This window comes from Carex rostrata, chromosome 6 (assembly GCF_964058835.1).
Source record: "Carex rostrata chromosome 6, lpCarRost1.2, whole genome shotgun sequence".
Taxonomy (NCBI): Eukaryota; Viridiplantae; Streptophyta; class Magnoliopsida; order Poales; family Cyperaceae; genus Carex; species Carex rostrata.
The window spans coordinates 7,175,300-7,197,678 of NC_135923.1; the positions used below are offsets into that span (position 1 = coordinate 7,175,300).

A 22,379-nucleotide genomic window follows, 5' to 3' on the forward strand; every position below is an offset into this window, starting at 1 on the left:
TAATTCGAAAGTCAAATCTCATAATAAAAATCTTTAGATATGATCTATATCATTTGTTTCTATATACATGTAAAATATTACGATATTCTAATTTTGTTTTGATTAGTAAATAAAGCTTAAAAAAATACATAGATATAAACAGTTTATGAATATTGATTTTTCAACTCATTGATTAATATAAAAACAAAATCAAAATATGAAAATTTTTATTCGTGAGTGGATAAATATTATAGAATATGTCTAACTATTTTATATTGACATATAAGTTTTAGAATTTTTATTACTAAAAAATTAAATAGTGAAAGTATAATGAGGTGAAAAATAAAACATTTATACCCATTTAATTATTTTTATAATATGAGAAGCTTGTACATATTTTGAAGAACATATACATTTCCACTATAGAAAATAAAACTTCTCAATTTTATTAGCTGGAGCTGACAATTAAGTAGGTGCCGTCTTATTTAAGACATCAATATAAAAAGGGCAGTATGACAGCTCTAAATAACTTTATATTATTTTTTTGTGTTGTCTTTGTCAAATATCTGACATACTGGTGATGATATATTTGTTCATTGATTCCAAACTGAAAGAGGGAGATATTGTGTAAACTTGTACATTTGACTTTATAGTTTACTAGAGTTATTTTTTTGTTAATAATTCTTGTTTAATTTTTGTAACTAAATCATTGTACGCAATAATGAGAGCAAACCGAGGCTGAAATGCTGAATTGTAGCAAAAGAAAATGTCATGTCTAATGAATCACTTGTGGATATAATCAAGCTATCAATATATCATGATAAAAATGAATATTTTATTCAAAAGCCCAATATATGACTCAATGTGGGCCCCGCAAGATAAGTGATGGGAACGCTGAATGTGTAATTGTGCACCTGTTAATATTTACTGTACGGTTCAGACTTTGTCAGCGCTATCCTCTTTCCATTACACCAGGTGCACCGTATCAAGCAAGGCCGAATACATAACAAAGAACAAAACAATGCGACCGGGACCCACATCCAGTGATAACGACGGTCGACAATTCAATGCTCCTAGAGTTTTTAATTAACTCTCTTTTTTGGTCAATACTTATAAATGCATCTTCCCTTCTTTTTTAAAAGAAATAAACAGTACATTTCCAAATTTCAAACGAAGGACAGATTGAATTATTCAGAGCGCAACCAAAGGTAATTTTCCTTCTTTTTAAATGTTCACGTCAACGTCGAAATTAAATTAATTAGTCATAAATTCAAATCCGGGATGTACAAGTCATACTATTTTTTTTTTTTCAGCAGCGCACGCATTTTGTTAGGTATTTGCGTGCATAATCGACAAGGATTTTCTCTGAATTTTTCTAAATAATTCGCTCTTTATTGGCTCCTTTTATATTATATTATATATCAATATCGGTCTTAGCTGTTATCCGATTAGAAAGCGGTGGTCTCCGAAGACCTTTATTTTTGAAGATAGGGGAGGAAAAGTAAAAGGAAAAAAAAAAGAGAGAAACCATTCGAATCAGGCGAAAATTAGCTTCTTTCGGTTGCATTCTCGTAGGTAATTGATCTGAAACGAACTGAGTTTGTGAAAAAGTTTAACCTCTTTTCGGTGGTGTGTGGTATATGTTTAGCTCTCAATTTTTTTTTCCCAATTTTCTTTTAGTTTTGTTGGTAATATCTGGGGGCAAAGGTTTAGTCCTTTTGGGCAAAGTTTCTGTTTCGATTTAATTATATGAATACTGTTTCTGGCATATATATTTATAGTTTTGTCTTTTTCTTTAATTGGCCTTTACCAGAGAACAAATCTGGATTTTAGAATACCAAAGAACAAGGACTATGGTGCCAGATAACAAATAGACTATGATCCCAATCAGGCCTGGCACCAATACATAGTGGTGTCTTTAATTATATATTATATATCCACTCCTCCGGTTTTCTTATTTCCTGTAAATATTTTCTCACCTAAGCATAAACTCAATCAGGCTGTCTTTTTGTTTAAACAGAAATTAAGGAAGAAAAGCATGGTAGATGAAGGAACGTCTTATAGCAACATGGCCTCTACCAGTACCAGTACCGCCACCACCACCCAATATTGGTGTCACAGCTGTACCAGAGTCATACAACCCCTGTTGGATGGATCCCAGATCAAGTGCCCCAACTGCCAAACCGGCTTCATTGAAGAGATGGATGGACCTGGGTTGTCTAATGAGGCAGGGATGCCCCACGCTGTTCACACCAGTACCAATGTCGCGGCCAATTTTTGGGCCCCAATTGTCCTCAGTATGATTCGTGACTCTTACCGGAGCAACCGCCAGGCATGGGCCCTGCCACCCTCTCTTGTACCACTGTTAAATAGTAATGAAACTGATGCCATGACAATTGTGTTGCAAGGAGGAGACAGTAACCGTTTGTATGGTGTCTCTATAAGAGATGACATTCTTGGGCCGGGCTTGGAAATGTTATTACAACACCTATTGGATGGTGATCTGACCAGGCATGGCACTCCGCCAGCTCAGAAAGAAGCCGTGGAGGCCATGCCCAGGGTTAAAATTGAAGAGATTGTTAGCTGTCCAGTTTGTTTAGAAGATTTTGAGATAGGAGACGAGGCCAGAGAGATGCCATGTAAGCACCAATTTCACCACGGTTGTATCGTACCGTGGCTTGAGATGCACAGCTCATGTCCAGTATGCCGGTACGAAATGCCAGCTGATGAGCCAAAAGAGGAGGGAGGCAGTATAGGTGTTGCACAGAGAGAGGAGGGGGGCCTTGGTAACCCACAAATGGAGAGGAATCGAGGAGTAGACAGCCCAAGAAATAGGGTTTTTGGTTGGGGAACCAGTACTGGTACCAGTAGGGGAACTGGGCATAATGGAAGGAGGTTTCGTTGGGGGCAACTTTTTCACTGGTTCACTCATCGTGGTAGTAGTAGTTCTTCAAATCGTTCCAGCAGATAATTGTTAGATTGATGGTTTGGTGAAATTTGGTGCTGTTTGGTGCTGGCTTGGTTATGTTAAAATTTGGTTATTCGGTGAATTGTGTATCATAATAAGGTGTATAAGCTTTTAGTTTGTTCTGTAAATAAATTTTGAGCTCTGATTCTGACTGCGGGAAGTTCCCATGATGTGATTTGTGCCAAAATACTTCGTAAATCTTTTTTTTTTTTTTTTTTTTTTTTTTTGCGAGAACATGAGCATCGGCCATATCAGGTTTTTATGTTAATATGGTTTTAACAGCTTGGCCACATTCGTGGAGGTGTTTACTGTGGTCTGTGGCAGTATTTATCAGACTTCGGTCATAGAATTGGTTCCTAGGTGTGCTAAATTTCCTTTTGTATTTGTTAATTTTTGGGGAAATTTGTTGTTTTGTTGATGAATTCAATGAACAGGTGCGTTGATTTTTGGTAACCTACTCTCTTTCATTTGTATGTAAACTCAGAATGTTTTGTTTTGTATCTAGCTTGTTTGTAACACGTATATAAACATAATAATATACTGGTACAATTCAGAAATTTGTTCTCATTTTCATGAAATTGAGGACAATTTTTTTATGCCAGACACACCCTTAGATTTGACAAATTATGTTTCTCTATTTCCCTTAAAAATTATTATAAGAGGAAAGAAGGTCAATTCAGACATTAACTTCTTCCATTATTTTTATTAAAATTAAATTTCCAGCTTCTTTGATGCGACGTATACATTAGTTATTAATAGTATATCAACCCAAGTATATAGTAACTTCATAAAGCAAACACCAGACTTGGCCCATTTAATTTACAATAAGTGGAATGTCAATGGAAAATAACTGCCTACCAAATTGCTGCACTTCCTGCAGTTTATTCAAGTTTGTGTTGGGGAAGTGCTACTTTTCAACATAGAAAATTAGCAAATAAAAAATCAAATTCAAAAAAATAATCAAAATCACTAGCACCCGTTCTTTCAAATAACGGTCCAGAGTCAACAATAATAAAACCGTACTGTCTTTTTAGAAAGCAGCCCATAGTTCTTCTGGGCCATACTAAATAACAGGATAGAGTTAAACATGGGCAAATAAGCATTTGGAAATAGAACAGTTTTACCTCCCATCATTCTTTGATTGCTTCCATGTTCCTAGAAGCCATAACGAATTGGCAGATCAATTAGCAAAGGTGGGAAGAACAAGGACATTAGACTACAGGGGTTTTTACTTTTCCTCTTTTTAAGATGTAATGAGTCAAACTCTGTAACAACTGTTTGTTTTGTGATCAATGGAAATTGCCTACGGGTGTGTTTGAAGCAAAAAACAAAAAAAACAAAAAATTTGACAGCTAGTTAATAATACCAATATTAAGTGTATAGCATAATTATAGCAAAATGCAAAACAAAATGCTGCCGCCTCTATAGCTTTCAAAAGCAACACACGATATAACCTAAATATCAAACCAATTTCCCCAACCATACCCATCGTGGTAATTCCAAAATTTTCCTCAAAAAAATTCCCAAAACAAGAAGCCACAAAAACCCTAACAAACTACCATCTAAACCATTGATCACTCACTTAACAGTCAATATCTTGATAACAGTGGCAGTGCCGACACGGTGCAACACAACAATCGAATCGCCAACTTTACAGAGGCTCATATCCTTTGCACTTGTTATGGCCACAGAGAGCACCTCGTCAGTTGACTCCGTATCAGATGCCTTTGGTGTGGCTGCACTAAGCAGAGGAACCACACCTCTGACAATCAAGCTATGCCTGGCCGGTGCCTCGTCAGAGCATGTCCAGTCGAAATTCTCAGTCCTTAGCTCAGGGACAATAACTGAGAGAATCGGCATAGATGGTCTGTACTTGGCCACCAAGCTCGCAGTGGTCCCACCTCTAGTCAGAACCAAAATCAATGTTGCCTTACAAGAATTTGCAGTACGAACTGCTGAGGAAGCCAGGCTTTCTATCGGGCTTAAAGGGAGCGGGGTCCCTTTGGTGATGGTTTTGAACACATTGCCATAGTCAACAGTTGACTCTGCCTTGATGCAGATCTTGGCCATGGTCTGAACAGCAAGCTCAGGGTAGGCCCCAGCGGCAGTTTCACCAGAGAGCATGACACAGTCTGTGCCATCAAGGACAGCATTGGCCACGTCAGTTGCCTCGGCACGGGTGGGGCGAGGAGACTTGATCATGGACTCAAGCATCTGAGTGGCTGTTACCACAGGCTTGCCGACAACATTGCACTTGAAAATCATTACTTTTTGTGCAAAGAAGATCTTCTCGATTGGGATCTCCATGCCAAGGTCACCTCTTGCAACCATGAAAGCATCGGAGTTGGCGAGAATGTCATCAAAGTTGGCCACACCTTCTTGGTTCTCGACCTGATTACCCAGTTATTTCAAATGCATGTAAGTTAATTCCACGGGTGAATTTTTTTTATAAGAACAATGTTAACAACCACACTATTTCAGCCAGTAAATTAAGATGTGCAACCACAAAGATAATTTTTGTAAGTAAATTAAATGAAAATGTATCACAATTTAAATGTTTAAAGCTGCTCTTTATGGAACAATACAATTTGGTAGAGCTTTCTTCTTTAAGGACCACATGGTATGCAATTCTAACAATATACAATAATACAAAGTAGAAAATCCAATTTAACTATGAGCAAGTGGGTCTGTTCCCCTTTCCAGCAAGTGTCTAATTACCATTTATAGAAATCCAATACCTGCAAATATTACTATTTACCTAAATTAGAGTGAAATATGAGTCGCTCCTTACATATTCTTTGTTTGATTTATCTTCAACTTAGTAAAACACTAAAACCGGCAAAGCCATGGTCAGAAGTCAGAACCAGCCAATAATTCCATTATGATCCCTAAATACGAAGACTAAATTTAAAATTAAAATATTAAATACTTAAAACTAACCTTAGACATGAGCTTGATGTTCTTGGCATGCTTACCAAGCACCTTTCTGACCTCCACAAGATCAGAACCCTTTCTCACAAAAGACAAAGCAATCATGTCAATTTTATTTGGCACACCCCATTCGAGTATATCAACCCTATCCTTCTCAGTCAGAGTAGGTAAGTCGACAATAACCCCCGGTAAATTCACATTCTTTCTCTCTCCTAACATGGATGAGTTTTCACACCGGCACCGTACCAACCCCTTCTCATGGTCACAAGAGAGAACCTTGAGAGAGATGGTACCATCAGCACAGAGAATCACCATGCCGGGTGTCACATCTTGAGCAAGCTTTTTGTAGCTCATGGAGATCATAGACTCATCACCCTTTATGCTATAATCAGTGCTGATGGTTATCTCATTTCCTTCTGTGAGTTTAATTGGCTTCTCATCCTTTAAAAAGCCGGTACGGATCTCAGGCCCCTGTGATATAATATTGAGTTTAGTAGGGATCAAATTTGCTTTGATATTTTCGCCGAGTAATACATGTTTTAGTATTTGAAATAACAACCAACTTCTCAGATTGATAATTTTAATTTGTACCAAATCAGAAATGTGACTATAGGCAGGTTAAAAAAAATGTTTCGTTGACTAATTATGAAGTTGCAAATTTTCTATATCTGGGTCCGAACACGCCAGCGAAGTAGAATAGATATCCTGGGTTGGCTATTACCCTTTCTAAATTCTAGACCAACTCCAAAACCTTAGGAGAAAAAAAAAATATTTCTAATTACATCATTAAATTAATTCAAACAAGTAATATACTGTGTATATGGAAGAAAAAAATGTTATACGAGATTTCAACAAAATAAAGAGCAAAATCATATTAAGTTGCATACCAAACAGCGCCGGAAAAGACAAAATTAAACTCGCAAATAACAGCTCACGCTCTCAAACAACATCTAATTATAAAAACAGTTCGAGCATAAAACCTCCATTCAAAAATGACACGTGGAAATTATAAAAACAGCAAAGAAAAATAAAACGAAAAGGTGATACCTTTGTATCAAGCATGACGGCGCAGAGAATCCCAGTGTTCTCCATGGCTTGGTGGAGGTTGTCTAGGGTTTTCTGGTGGTATTCGTGGGAGCCATGCGAGAAGTTGAACCTAGCGACATTCATCCCAGCTCTGAGAAGCTTCTCGATCATCGGCACGGATCTCGATGCAGGACCGAGAGTGCAAACGATCTTCGTCTTCGGCGTCTGCATGAACTCTGCTCCATCGTCTCCCATTAGCACCCCCATTGCTACGCTAGGTTTGGGTTCGACGAACGTTTAAAAAGGGAAAAGAGAGATTTGGGGAAAGAGACGGTCGTGGGGGAAATAGACGAATTGAATGCTCGTGACTCGTGAGTTTTAAGCTTGCACAAGAAGAAAATAGAAAAGCGAGAGAGGGAGCCTATTAATAAGCAGTGTTTGGTTTTGTGTGTCCCACCAGCCGCCCCAACAGGCAACAGGGTTTGCGTTAAGTTGTCCTCGCGGAGGATCATAATTCGTGACTTTTTTTTTATTAAAATAATTCGCGACTTGCGTGTTTTAAAGTTCGCTTTGGAAATAGGATTTCAATATTGTCCAGCTGCGGCTTTTCCCGATTTTTTTTTAAATTACTCAACAAAGAAATTATTTTATTAAAAATAATCATATTCCGGAATTTTAAAAATACCCCCGCAGAAAATATTCGCGCTCGGGAATTTTTATTCCCCCGCAGATAATATCTGCGCTCCGAAATTAAAATTCCGTCCCGCAGATTTTTTATGCACCCCGGGATTTAAATTAAATCCACGGCCAAGAGTCACGCCCAGCACGGATCTTGAAGTGATCCCTTCTTCTTCCTCACCCGTCCGCTCTGCCTTCTCTGTCCGTGAAACGCACCCTTCTGAGGCGCCATTGCTCCGCCTTCCCCTCCGTTCCAAGTGCAAACCCGCCCTCTCTCTTGCTCACTGATCCGCAGCCCCGACCGAAACCCCAGCCTCCTCCCTTTCTCTTGCTCCGCCTCCTTCTCCTCCATTCCAAAACCCTAACTTGCCCTAGCTCATTGACCTGCAGCCCCCACCGAAAAACCCGTCTCTCTCGTCTCTTCTTGGAGAAGGAAGAAAGCACCCGAGCTCTCTCTTCCCCGCACATTTGGGCTGCCTTCATTGTGATTTTCCTCTCTCGGGTAAAGGTAACCCTTCTCTCGAAATTTCTTGTGTGTTGATCGAAATGATTAGTTATCGAGTCGGGTTGTTGATTTTTCCGACTCGATCAAATTGATAATTGCTTAAACAGATGTTTAGTTTAGATATGTTACGAGTTAATTAGTGTTAATTAGTTGTAATTAGAGTTAATTAATTACGGTACCGAATAATGGTAATTAGTGTTGATGTCGGTACCAAAATTATTTGTAATTAGTGATAATTAAGGTACTAAAGTTAGTTATAATTTTATTTTGAATTGTTTAGGCCAAAATTTTATCGTAATTATTGTTAATTAGTTGTAATTAGGGTAAATTAATTAAGGTATCAAAATTAGTGCTAATATAGGTACCAAATTAGTTGGAAGTTGTGATAATTAAGGTAGCAATTAGTTTTAATTTTTTTTTTAATTTTTTAGTCCAAAATTTTTCCGTAATTACCGTATTTTAGCATATTTGAGTATATTTTAGCTTGTTTTAGCATATTTTACCCGAGTAACTTTTTTTTCGCATATTGGTCTAATTGAGAATATTTTTACCGCAATTAGCGTATTTTTGCAGATTTAAGTATATTTTTGCTTGTTTTAGCATATTTTACTCAAGTAACACATTTTTTTTTTTGCATATTAACCTATTTTAGCATATTTTTACCGCAATTGGCATATTTTAGCGTATTTGAGTATATTTTGACATGTTTTAGCATATTTTACCCGAATAACTCTTTTTTTTTTGCATATTAGCCTAATTTAGCATATTTTACTGCAATTAGCGTATTTTAGCATATTTGAGTATATTTTGGCATGTTTTAGCATATTTTGCCCGAATAACCCTTTTTTTGGCATATTAGCCTAATTTAGCATATTTTTACTGCAATTTAGCCTAATTTAGCATATTTTAGCATGTCTAATTTTTTTTTTAACGTAGGATGGCGGATAGGGGACGGGGACGGCCTAGGAGAACACCACCACCCGACCCTGATCTTTGAGCCAATTCCCGAGGACAGCACCGAACATTTCAGTCCTCTAATATGCATGACTCACACAGAGCACCGAGTCTCACTGGCATCTGTTGAGGTACAGAGTGAGGACACTGTAGATGCCAAGAGTCGGCATCCTGGTATACAGTACTACCCGTTGATGGACCAGTATCTGCAGAATTTTGGATTGTACCATTTGGTCGATATTATGGAGACAGAGACTAAGGCCATTAATGTGATGTTGAACTTGGTTGCCCCCTGCATTGAGGACTACAGCCACGAGGCAAAGCTAGTCACCATGCTGTGAGACGTCGGAGAGGATATTGATTGGCACAAAATAAAGGGGGACGAGCCTGACGCGCCGCCTGTTCTGAACAGTGAGATGCCACCGACCATACAGAGCGCCAGAGTGGGACTATCATCGTTGGGTACTGCGCATGACCAGTTGGCATGCCTACCGTGACGAGCACGGACGTCCATTTCTTCCCCCGGTATGTGATTCTTTATTTTATTTATTCCTTTATTTTAGGTAAAGATAGTTAAAATTTACTAAATTATTGGTATCCGTGCAGGGTCCTGCATACATGCCGCCACCGCCTGAGCAACATGAGTCTCCAGAGATCCAGTCTGTGCAGGATGAGAGCTTGACTTTCAGCCTTGCAGATTTTGCTCGAGCTGATCAGTGGGATACAGCCGCCTCTCCGCCACTGTGTCAGCCGTATCCACCGAGGGTTCACGATTGGGAGGCCTCTGGTAGCGGGACGCAGCCGGGCTATGCGACCCAGCTTGCAGATTCCTTTTTCCATACCCCCCGCCACCGCCAGCTACTTATGCGACCGAGCCCACGGATCCATGGAGTACAGCACTCGCGATGAGTGCACGGGCCGAGCCCGAGGAGCAGGTGACACCAGCTCTCAGAGCACAGGATGGCGAACTACAGTGGAATGACTTGCGTGAATGGAATTTCAGTAGGGAAAATAGGAGTCACGCACCTCGACGATATAGCCCTTCGGATTTCAATTGAGATAGAGTTTATTTATTTATAGTTTTAGTTTAGTTTAGCTATGTTATGTTTTATTATGTTTGAGTTTTGTTTTATAGTTTTTGTTTTAGTTTGAGTTTAGTTTGAGTTTAGTTTGAGTTTAGTTTCGTTATGTTTTATTGTGTTTTGGGTTTAGTTTAGTTTTCGTTTTAGTGTAGTTTAGTTTCATTTTGTTTTATTATGCTTTGGTTTTAGTTTTGTAGTTTTTGTTTTAATGTAGTTCATTTTCGTTATGTTTTATTATGCTTTGGTTTTAGTTTTGTAGTTTTTGTTTTAGTGTAGTTTATTTTCGTTATGTTTTATTATACTTTGGGTTGTGCTATGTTATAAAATCAAGAACAGCAATACGACAAGCCTTAAAAATAATAAATAAAGAACTCAATAAAATTAAGAATAACAATACGGCAAGCTTTAACCTTATGCACAATTGCAAATGCTAGAGACAACAATTAGTTCTCGGCATCATAGTCGCAAACGTATACGTATATGAACAGTGCATACGTATATAAACAGTTGCAAAAAAAAATACCTGATTTAGCAGCTGAACATACGTCTCCTTCTCTCTCTGACTCTCTCTGATCTGATGAAATAAATCCCTATTTATAACAAAAAAATGCTCCAAAAAAAAATAATTTCTGCGGGGGGTATTTTTAAAAATTTCCGAGCACGAATATTTTTTGCGGGGGTATTTTTAAAATTCCAGTTTGAACCTGGTTATTTTTAATAAAATAATTTCTTTTTTGGATATTTTTAAAAAAATCGACGGCTTTTCTTTACAAGGATCGGAGGCTCGGAGTCCTCATATTAAGACTAAGAGAAGCTCATATCTTGTTTATATTTTTTTCAAGAAAATATTTATATTTGATGAAAAGAAATATTTAAATCTTACGTTACAGAAGATAAAATTTCTAAAATTTATATTTTTGAAATTATTCGATGTAGTATTTAAACACTTACTGATTCAGATATGTACGATTTAAATATAAAATACATATATTTTTGAAGTGCATATGAGGTGGAAGAATAATAATTTTAAGACTAAAATAGAGAAGAATACTATGTAAAATTTAACAAATTGAATTTAAAATTCTCGTGTATAAATCACTCAGTAATTTTAATTAAAATTTTCCCTATATATCTTGATAATATGCTCATTAATTGGGAATTAAAAATAAAAAAAAACTCAAAAATAACGGCAAGTAAGAAAACCTCTAAGAGAGAGACTGGTAGCGCATAGCTCTTACGTGATATTTTATCGTTAACGAGAAAATAAATTAATATTGGAAGTATCATTATCATAGGTAAGCTATTGAGTCCAGATATCACCCAACAATTAAAATAACTGTTAAATTGCTAGTTGGCAAAATTAACAACGTAAAGAAATAGAAGAAGGAGAAATATTAAAACAACTCTACCGATCTAACCGATCTAACATAACAATAAGATTGATATATCAAAAAAGCATTACCAATAATAAGATTTGACATTTATAGATTATATTACTTTTTCACAAATTAAAATGACAATTTGAATTATTTACCGTGCTCGTCAAGATCTCGAAAGAATGAAATAATAATTTAAAATACGGATTTGGCTGAAAATAAATATTTTAGAACTAATCGCGGTGTACAAAAGTTAAAAGTAAAAATGCTTGACATCTTAGACCATCACGAGGCACGAGTTAATAATGAGTTGTACTATAGCGCTAATCAAGGTGACGATCAATCCATACATTGATTGCAATTTGGAAATTAAAATATAGATCTATTGGAACCTTACAGTACACCAAGTTCCCACTTCTCAAACAAATAAATATACTGCATTATAAATAAAATTATTTGAGGGACAAAAATACTAATTCAAAATTACATACTATTATGCTTGGCTGAGGTAGGTTGTCTTTTTTGATTTCTATGAGCCTTGAAAGAGAGGGCACAACAGCGAAATAAGTATTATTTTTCTTTATAGGGCTGCCTTTTATACAAAACTGGACATCGTGCTGCATGCGTCAAAATACCGCTGCCTAATAAACAATAACCACACCCGAATTTACACTATGATCGGAACAATAATGAGTAAGAAATTCAGTTCATTTCAATAGAAAAGAAAAGAAAAGATATGATTGTGAATTGAATTTTTCTGATCGAAACAACGAAGGAAGAGAATTTCAATTCGTATCAAACAATGAAGAAAAGGCCTTAAAGTTAACTTAATTTACAAGAGATGCCATTTACCTAATAGTTGGGTTTGACTGTAAATAACAAAAGGAAGTTCTCTGCGACAACAAAAATAAAGCAAATCACTAAAAAATTAAGCAGAAATAAAACATAGAGAAGAGCGACGAAGCACAGCAAGAACGAAGAAAGCACGGAGAAACATTCTTCATTTGAGAGAGAAGCCCGAAAGCACGGAGAAGAACACAGAAAAAACGAGGTTATTTTTGTCCTTTTTGTTTCGATAAAACAATTCTCGCCGAATCTCACCTATTTTCATGCGATTTCCCAGCATCAATTCGGGCTGTTCAAATCGCGTCGAATCGAATCGTTTCTTCTTCGTACCTGTTTTCTGATCACGGTAATTCGTGAAAACTGGAATTCTTCTCTCGTTTAAGAGAGGTAGAGTTGGTTCCGATCACGGGGTTAATAAACGGGGGTCTAATTAGTAATTACTAGGAGAACTGGAGAAGGGGTTAGGTACAGTGTTGGGTACATAAAATATACGAGGTATATTTTACATCGTGTATTGTTCTTGCGGTGTATCGCAAGCGACTTTCCAAATGGGGCAGCATAAAGACGAAAATATCTTCCATTGCGCCGACGAGTATCAGATTCACAATTTCGCATGTCTGTTCGTTTTCTCTGTGTCCAGTTTAAACAGAATAAGGTGACAGAATCGGTTAATAAAGTACCTGCCCCTAAGACTGCATTTCTAGATGGAATGGAGAGAAGAAGCTTTACGTTACATTATGAACTTTTTGTCATGATGATGATGTTCTTTCGGTTTTCCTTGACCAGGGTCTGGACAAAGTATACAGATTATTAAGAGGAAATCATTTTGTTCATTCAGATAAATATTGTCTGATATTTTCCATCATTTTTTGTCACGAATAATTTATATTTTTTTTGACAAATAAAAATTATATATAAATTTTATTTTATATGATTTATATTTTAGAAGAATAAAAAAATGAAGTTACAATTTAGGAATCAAATAATATTAAGTACTCCATTCAACTTGCTATCAGTTCATATCAATATTTCATCATACGACAATAATAATTTATTTTTCCAATAATAACCTGTAAGTGTCATTTCTTCTTCATTCATTATTATTTTTCTCTCAATATAAATCAAAATATATATGAACAGCATGCAATTCTTACTCCTGTTAGAATTAATTATAGTACGTGGAATTTAAAATTTAAGTCAAAATGGTAATTTTAAACAGCTCAGGCTGCCAATAGTATACAAGTTTGATAAATTATTTTCACAATTAAAATATTTATTCAGAATAAAAAAGGACAGTGAAATTCTGACACAGGAAAAAAAAAACTGAATAAACAAAAACACCGCTGTCTCGCCCTAATAACTAGTAGAAAGGGTTAGAAAAACACCGTTGGATCGATAAAGCTGTGGGTTTAGACGGTGGATAGATCATCTATTTATTTTACTCCATATATTGTACCTGCGGTATATCGTAAGCGACTTCCCGAAATCCCGAAATCCCGAATGGAGCAGCATAAAGACGAAAGAATCTTCCATTGCGCCGACGAGTCTCAGATTCGCAATGTTCGCATTCTCGGTCGTGTCAAATGATCTCCAGTTTAATTTAACTGGAGAAGGTGACAAGTGGCTAAATAGTTCCATCACCTTTCTCCTTCAAGCTGCAGTTCTCCATTTCTCGTGTGACTTGTGAGGGATTATAAAAAGAAGCTTGACGTTATGTGTTGTGAATTTATGGCCATAATATTCTTGCGCTAGAAGTCATCCTTTTGCTTTAATTACAGTCTGGACTCTGGATAGAGGATATAAATTTTTTTTAGTGGGGATTAAAAATGTTCAAGTTTCCTTCAGAAATAAATGCTAAAATTAGACATATAATTTTAACTCAAAATTAATATCTTAACTAAATGTACCAAACGAGACTAAAAAGGGGGGGGGGGGGGGGGGGTATGTCCCCCTCTAAATTTCAAATACTCATTCTAAATTTAAAAAATATCTATTTTACCCTTTATTAAAAACATACAAAGCCCATCGGACTCAAATTTGAATCTAAACAGTTCCTCTATCATCCAAACTGCTATCAGCACAGATCTTCATGCGAACACACACGCATATTGAAGTAATATGCACAGATCTTGACGCGATGTGTGTGGATCGGTATTGCTTTAAGATCTGTGCATGCTAAATCAACACGAATATTGAAGCGCTATGCACATGTCTTAAACTCTTAATGTGATGCACGCGGATTGAACGGTAAATGAACCATTTAGATTTAAATTTGAGCTTGATGGACTTTATATGCTTTTTATAAAGGATAAAATGGGTATTTTGATATTTTGGAATGAATTTTAATATAAAAGACAATAAAATGGGTAAACGAGTTTTTTAAGTTTAAAGATGAAATATGTAATTTTAAACTTTAGAGAGAAAAATACGTAATTTTGAAGCTTTTGAGGGGTATACGTAAAATCTCCCAAATAAAAAATCTGAATTATTTACAATGATACATATGTAACATATCGGAATAGAACTAGAAAATTGAAATTAAAGAGGATGAAAATTTTAATACATTGTAATTTTATTTTATAAGAAACTGAAAAATATTGATACATACAAATATACAATATAATATTATGAATTTTTACTTTATAAGAAGGCCCTCTTTTCCTCTGCTAAGATCACGGCTGGATGCATTCAATTAAATACTGGAAACTTTGCTTTTAGCTGCGATATTGCATATAATTATGCCTTAATTACTATGTCTTAAGGTAAAATTCGGAGGTCGACTTAGGTATTAAATTTTAATTTTAGAAAGCTTGTAAAACGTACTAAATTCAATTTCCAGTCGGACAACACGTCATTAAAAAACAATACCAGCCGTTTGTCCTCGGTGGCATTCTCGACTAGTCCGATTAAATAGGATTACTTTTCGATAAAAATCCTAATTCACGTTTTCCCTCGAACAGCTTTCTGACGGTATTGTGTGTTATAACGGAAGCATTTTATAAGAGAAAAAAAATCATACAAAATAACATATTTTTATAAAAAAATTAAACTAAATAATACATGATATTTCTTAAATAATGTATAAAATGACATCTACAGATAAATAACATTCTTTAAATGATATATTGTTTTGATCTTTTTGACATATTTTCATAAATAAAAAAAACGTAGTAAATAATAAATAACATTCTTTAAATGTTATAAAAAAATAGAAAGAAATGAAGACACGGTCAATTAATTATCAATCAATTCAAAAGTTTCTTAAATAACATTTAAAAAATAAAAAGAAATGAGAAACAATAAAAAATATGATATTTTTTGCATGTGACAAGTACGTGGCTAAATAAATATAGACTTCTACATGTAAAAAAAATATCAAAATAATGCATAGAATCATAATATTTGATCTGAAGATTAATATTAAATCTGAAATTTATATTTGCGTGCCTAATATAAAAATGGAGAACGATTTCGTATTTTAATTATATCTCACGTCACCTGTATATATATAAATGACCCTCATCCAGTATATAAAAATAAACATTTAACAAATAAAAATTTAAAATTGGTCCTTTTCCACTCTTGAGAGAAAGGAATAAAGCTGGAATTAATAAAACAAGAAACAGTTACAAAGTACAAACAATTAGGAAAATTTATGGGACCCATTTTTTCTTGGCCATTACTTTAAATAAAAAATAGCATAATTTAGAACATGAAAAGTTTTAAACAACTTTTCTTCTAGGTTGACATTTAGGAGAAAAATATTATTCTCTTTGCTTGTTGGAGTACCTCTCCTCATTAACCATTACAATATCACCGCATGTTCTGCATAAATTTAAAAATACATATGGAAAATCTAACAGCACATAAGAAGGTTTCCGAATAATTTATATATTATTTTTGGATAAATAAAATCTGATGAATTGCAGTTGATGTTTTGGTTGAGTGGGAATTTAATGCAAATGTTTGATGCTTAGGCATCAAAGGTACTTTATATCATTCTTATAAATCTTATTGGATGAAACAATGATACAACGGAGAAATTAAAACATAAATAGTAGATTTTTCACATATCATGATAAAAAAAAAAAAAAATCTGTAAATAATCACTCTCGTATATTCTTTAAAAACAGAAACAAATTGAAATAAAAAAATATTTTAGAGATGCCACGGGAGAACAGTAATTTTAGAAATTAATTCTTCAAGCATAGAAACGATTGTTGTCTTCTTCCGAAAATAGGCGAAACTATACCAATAGTACGGCTTAACAGTGCGTAGGTTTTTAAGACCGCATCAAAATTAGAAATGATCGTTTCAACAAGAGTGGAATAGCGGAATAGAGTGACAAAGATGTTCTATTTCCGCTGAATAAGAGAAGAAGTTAATGGAATTGAAGAATTGAAGAATTGAGAATAGTGAAATTGAGTTTGAACTTTTGTAGTTAAATCCTGTTTTTCGCATTTTGGTCCCTTTTCTATTCTTCTACGAGTCAATTATATATTACATGAGAAAAATGGAACAAAATCATTTTTTGATTGAAATAATGAAAAATTAAAAGTTATTTTAAATTTCAACTTTTATCACTATTTCTCTGTTCCAATAAAGAAAACATATTACCTCACGGCCTGAAATAAAGAAAACTATTACCTCACAGCCTGCTGATTTGAACCGTTGTTCCGAAACATTGGGTAAACCAAAATAAAATATTTTTACAATATGAAAAGAAGCGTTGTCAACCATCAAAAAAAAGAAGCGTTGTCGACTTTTGACAGTTCAGTTGACGAGACGTTGCCTATGGGAAATCGGAACCTAAGCCTATGGTCTAAAATTACGATGTTTGACATTCTTTTTAATAATTTTAAAAATTTAAATTATGTATCTATCATTCTATCGTATGGAGATTTTCTCCTTAGTCATTATGTTAGACGTGGTTTTCAATTTAATTATTGATATTCTAAAATAATTTTTAAATTAATCAAACAATAAATTTATGAAATTTGAGAGCAATCTTTTATTTTATTAAAAGATTTCGGTACACTCTAACATTTGCAGATACTATTTTAAAAAATTAAACCTGCGATATCTTTATAAAGAGTCGGAGTTTGTGCCTCTATAGTAATAGTAATAATAATAATATACTAATTTATTTAAAGTTACTACTCGTACTCGGATGATTGTGTACAAGCATGATCTATCATATTTCAGAATTCAAATAAATGTTTTTGTTATTTTTATTAAAATTATCAAAAAAAAAAAAGACCTAATAATATATCGATATGTTGTTTACAACGATAAATATTTCTCTTATACTAGAAATTAAAAGAAACTCGTCTACAAAAGCGAAACCAAGATGTGTGATAGGGTGTAAAATTCTCAAAGTAGAATATTCTATGAAAAACACAAAAAAGGTATTTAAAAAAGGGATGGGTTAGGTGCATGTATCTCCTATTCTCCTTGAACCATACTGGCTCCGCTTTTGCACATCAACATCTCGTCCACACGCATCTCAACGTGTATGATTCTCACCCGATCCATCCAGTTAATAGTTATGTCAAAAAAAGTCTGAAGAATTCGGGGACATACGGAGACTGACGACAGAAGCATTGAGTTTTTTATTCAATATAGTATAATATTACCCCCGTGATTAAAAGATATAAATGGGATGTACGGAGAGGACTAAGAATGAATGGCAATGGGAGAACGAGTCCAACGCGGTCCAATGGGCATTAAACCTAGGTCGGCACAGTCTGGTTAAAAGAATAAAAGAAAAGAAACTACTTCTCTACTCACCTTTGATTTTTGAATTATTATCGCTATTTGCATTTTGAGCCCTGTTTTATTTATTAAATGATTGGTGTAAAGATTGGGTATTTGTTCTTTCTGAAAAGTACAATAAAATAAAATGACTAGAAATGTACAAATAATGAACAGATTTAAATTGGGCAGTTCATATAATTTTATACAGATGTTCAGCTTCTAGAACATGCCAGCGTAACAAATATTGAACGGTCCATATTTCTTGGTTAGATGGGGCTTGTGATCTATCTTCAAACAAAATTTAAGTCCTCATTGAGTCACCCAATTCCTATTTAATTCTCACTGGTTAATTGATTGAAAATGAAAAAAAAATTAAAAGCAATGTATACCTTACAAAATTGAAATGACCCTTGAGGTCATGACAGGTTTATTTAAGTATCAGATTTGTTTGATTGACGCCTCTTGAGGTCTTGAAACAATTTAAATGATAGCAATTAAATATTAGGATTTGCAAGTTGCAATGCCCAAAATACAAAATGAATATCTAAATGGAATCCGAAAAGAGAACAATTAATTAATCACGGACTCATTAAGGATTTGTCCCACAAATGCAGGAACTGTTTTTTTTTTAAATGAAACAGAAATTAAGTTAATCATGTTAGATAGCCGTTATTTCCTTCATATCCATTGTGAGCATATTAAGTGATACACACTAGATATTAAGTGCTAAAAAAGAGATAATCTTTTTAAATGCTCTGTCTTTATACATTGTTAGTTTGTGAGCATATTCACTAAAAAGGTTTGGCTATTAAACTTCCAAATTATGCCCTTTTCATATCCATACGATCGATCCAAGCAGTGTATATGCTATACATATTAAAATCGAGTCTGGCTAGTATGATATTAGTGTCATTTCGGTTTATATAGCCCCAACTTCAAAATCTATCAAATTGATTTGAAACGGTGTCTAAACTATTTAAACCGATCAACTTCATTAGTTCTGCGATTATAGACAAAATTTATAATTTTTCGAATTCATTCAGTATCAAATTAAGTTGTCAGATGTGAGAGTTTTAAGTTAATTTTAATGCATTCATTTTTTTTAATATTTTTGACTGCTTGACTTGATACTAACATAATTCGAAAAAAAAAGTTTACATGTAAACGGATCACTCGTACAATAAATTGATTTTAACATTTTGGATTAGTTGTTTGAAGTTTATCCAATAAATTTTTATAACTGGTCTCATATGACACCGATGCCATACTAGCCGGGCTCATTAAAATCTTATAGAATATCATTTTTTGTACTATTTTTAATGTTATTTACTATTTTTCAGATTTTAAGAGACGGGCCTAAAATATATGACAAGAAGTTTTTTCTTTTTCAAAAAAACGAAAATTAGTAAATTTAAAAAAACTTGGTAACCTATTAGATTTGTATACATATATATTGAACGACTCGACTATATGCATATGAAAAAAATATAATTTGAACCATGTACATTTTTTTTATTCGAATGCATTGTTTGTACAGCAGCCTAATTCATTCTGTTGGAAGATTTATACTATGCTACAATATCAATTATCTCTCTTCTTCCTTACTAAAACAATACAGGAACTCACAAAAAACTGAAATGTACGGTATAATCCACTTTTCAAATTTTCAAATTATATTAACTGATAATGCAACTGAAACCGATCGATGATGCAACTCGAAAATTTCTATGACAGATACCATAATTCATAAAGGCAAGTGCTCTGTTGTTCGAGCAAATAATCCAAGCATCTGTTGTGAAAAAACAACAAACATGCCCAAGGGCTTTCCTTAAAAAAAAAAATGTTAAGTAGACACCAGACTTCTTATTATCTTTTGATAAAATCCCACTGGGCCAGACATTTACCAGTTGTTTTTTCAGGCCCGGGTAGATCTGAACCAGGTACATGCAACTCCCCAAAAAAACATGGGCCTGGTATCGGCCCATATTTCATTACGTCTGCGGTCTGCATCATTCTGAAACAACACGTATCGGTATTGGTATCTTCAACTGAGATGCTGAGTCAAAAACTCTCTCTCTCAAGCTAAAGCTAAAGAGGATGTGAGAGGAAGAGAGAATATCATATCATATAAGACGAGAATTTGAAAAGAATGGTGGAGGTGACATGTCCTTTAATTCTTTTCTCTTCTTCCATCCATCCTCTTTTTCTCATGAATTGGTGGATTCTCTCTTCTTTTCTTTTAAGTACTCGATCGTGTCAACACAAGAAAACAAACCGCTGAAAATTGGAACTAATCTTGATAGACTGTTAAACAAATTGGAACTAATCTTCCAAAAAGATATGGCAAATCTTTCATTGACAAGGGATTCTCAAATGACTCAATCTAGTTTAATTTAATAAGTCCTTTTAGGATGAAAATAATTACCACAAGTTGTGCAATGCGCTAATTGGTCCATACTATGGATTCGTATCTTTGTTTTTTTTTAATTCAAACAATTGTTCCCTCGCTCAACATGATATTCATATAAATATGTAATTAAAGAGCAAATTATATATTTATTTAGAATTTTTTTTAGATATGTAGAAATCAGTACTTTTGGTGCATACACTTTAGATCCGATGATTTTCTATTTATATAAATTTTTGTTCTAAAAAGTACAAAATTTAGTCTCGACGTACATTTTCATATTAAAATCACGTTGGCTGTTTTGGGTCGATTGTTTGAACTTTAAAAACGGAAACATGGATTCATAGTACAGACCTATGTGCGCATACCATAACCTCACTCTTCACCACTAACGTCATAATAGCACTTTGTAAGATTTTACTTGTAAAAAGCGCAAGACTAAAATTATCTAAACAAAGCAGAAATATATGTTTCATAAAAACAAAAAAGAGGTCCAAGTGAAAAAATGGATGTTCTATATTTTTCTGTGAGAACTATGATTAGTGATGAGACAGAGAGAGTAGAAGAATAATATATGTAAAGTTGTAAACCATCAAAGATAGAATCTTTTGATAATAGGAAAAGCACAAAGAAGTATTGACAATGTTCTTTTGATAATAGGAAAAGCCCACAGGACAACATGATATTTCCATGTATTTTAATATTGTAGTAATCTATGCTACAAAATATGAGGAATCATATTAATTAACCCCTCCCATTGTCCGTGCTTTATACTACATAATTGTGCTGCATAAGAAAGTTTTGCGTATACAGAACAATATTTCATAGGAATCATACTTTCTACACCAACATATAATTTTCATATACTATATAGGTTTTGCCATATAGAGTACGAGAATAAACTATATACTGTTCCTATATGATATAGATTTGTTCTACCTAGAATACACAGATATAGTTTAGTCTCATTGTAATGAAGACCAAAATTTCTTCTAAACAATAAATGTTTGTAGGGCTTTATACGCGGCATTTAGAGACGAATCTACATTATATGAATGGGGGTCAATTCATTTTCAATATATTTATACCTTATTTTTAATATAGTTTAAAGTAAAATATTATGAATAGTTCGAAATTGATCCTCATTCGTATTTGCCTGACCCCCATTCATATTTGCCTCCATAGTCGGAAAGTCTGGCTCCACTCCTGGCTGCATGTCACTAAAATTTCTATTTTATTGTTTCCCTGAGAACCAATTTTATTGATAGAACATAAAACAGCACAAAGGATTTCACAGAGAAAGAAAACACGGAAACAGAAAGGGATGGTACCTAATACTGGTATGCAGCCAAAAAAAATGGATATAAAAAGTGGAAAAAAGCTATAGCATACTGCATGGTACCAATCCAAATATGTAGAAGGAAATGAGAGGAAGAAAGAAAATGATATAGAAGGCAAAAGTCCAAAGACGTTCCATGCCAGTCCTGCACCGGTACTGTAATTGGTTCAGAGACATTACCAATTACTGTACCAGCATCTAACATGCCTTGGTACTTAGATAATTCCAGTACAGAGTCTTGCTATGTCACACATGGGTGACACCATATGAGCAGCTTCTCAACCTGATTGGTAGAAAAGGAGCTCAGATACAGCTTCACAACCTGATTGGTACCGTAGCATTCTTTTTTTCTTGTTCTTTTTGGCTAAAATGTTTCTGTATGAAAGTTTCATCTTAGTTATTGGTTTATGAGCTCTGTTATAAATCGGATATTGACCGAGGAATGTGTGTTTCAATCATACAAAAAAGGAAGTATTGATTTTGGTTAATTTCCTTCAAAACATTAGAAAGTAAAATATATCATGCACTTTA

At 34.3% G+C, this 22,379-nt stretch overlaps 2 protein-coding genes across 3 annotated transcripts; one reads left to right on the forward strand and one right to left on the reverse strand.

Annotated features, from left to right (window-relative positions):
• Positions 1 to 1,127: 1,127 nt before the first annotated feature.
• LOC144555772 (E3 ubiquitin-protein ligase SIRP1-like) lies at positions 1,128 to 3,161 on the forward strand. Of its 2 annotated transcripts, none has more exons than XM_078304200.1 (2): positions 1,128 to 1,187; positions 2,000 to 3,161. In XM_078304200.1, the coding sequence occupies exon 2, from the start codon at positions 2,018 to 2,020 to the stop codon at positions 2,948 to 2,950; it is 933 nt and encodes a 310-aa protein (XP_078160326.1). In that variant the 5' UTR covers positions 1,128 to 1,187; positions 2,000 to 2,017; the 3' UTR covers positions 2,951 to 3,161. The 2 variants fall into 2 exon arrangements, with proteins under 2 accessions (XP_078160326.1, XP_078160327.1); XM_078304201.1 differs by lacking the exon at positions 1,128 to 1,187 and adding an exon at positions 1,252 to 1,554.
• A 1,130-nt stretch (positions 3,162 to 4,291) lies between these two features.
• On the reverse strand, positions 4,292 to 7,305 carry LOC144556000 (pyruvate kinase, cytosolic isozyme-like). The gene is made up of 3 exons (XM_078304464.1): positions 6,926 to 7,305; positions 5,888 to 6,349; positions 4,292 to 5,338 (listed from the first exon to the last, which is right to left on the reverse strand). Exons 1-3 carry the CDS (start codon positions 7,169 to 7,171, stop codon positions 4,526 to 4,528), a joined length of 1,521 nt encoding a protein of 506 aa, XP_078160590.1. The 5' UTR covers positions 7,172 to 7,305; the 3' UTR covers positions 4,292 to 4,525.
• Positions 7,306 to 22,379: the final 15,074 nt, after the last annotated feature.

Bases quoted from the DNA above. Each gene is read 5' to 3' on its own strand.
- LOC144555772 (XM_078304200.1), top strand. From the start codon at position 2,018: ATGGTAGATGAAGGAACGTCTTATAGCAACATGGCCTCTACCAGTACC.
- LOC144556000 (XM_078304464.1), bottom strand. From the start codon at position 7,171: ATGGGGGTGCTAATGGGAGACGATGGAGCAGAGTTCATGCAGACGCCG. The intron at 6,350-6,925 runs GTATCACCTTTT...ATTATATCACAG, and splicing joins CCGTCATGCTTGATACAAAG to GGGCCTGAGATCCGTACCGG. The intron at 5,339-5,887 runs GTTAGTTTTAAG...CTGGGTAATCAG, and splicing joins ACATCAAGCTCATGTCTAAG to GTCGAGAACCAAGAAGGTGT.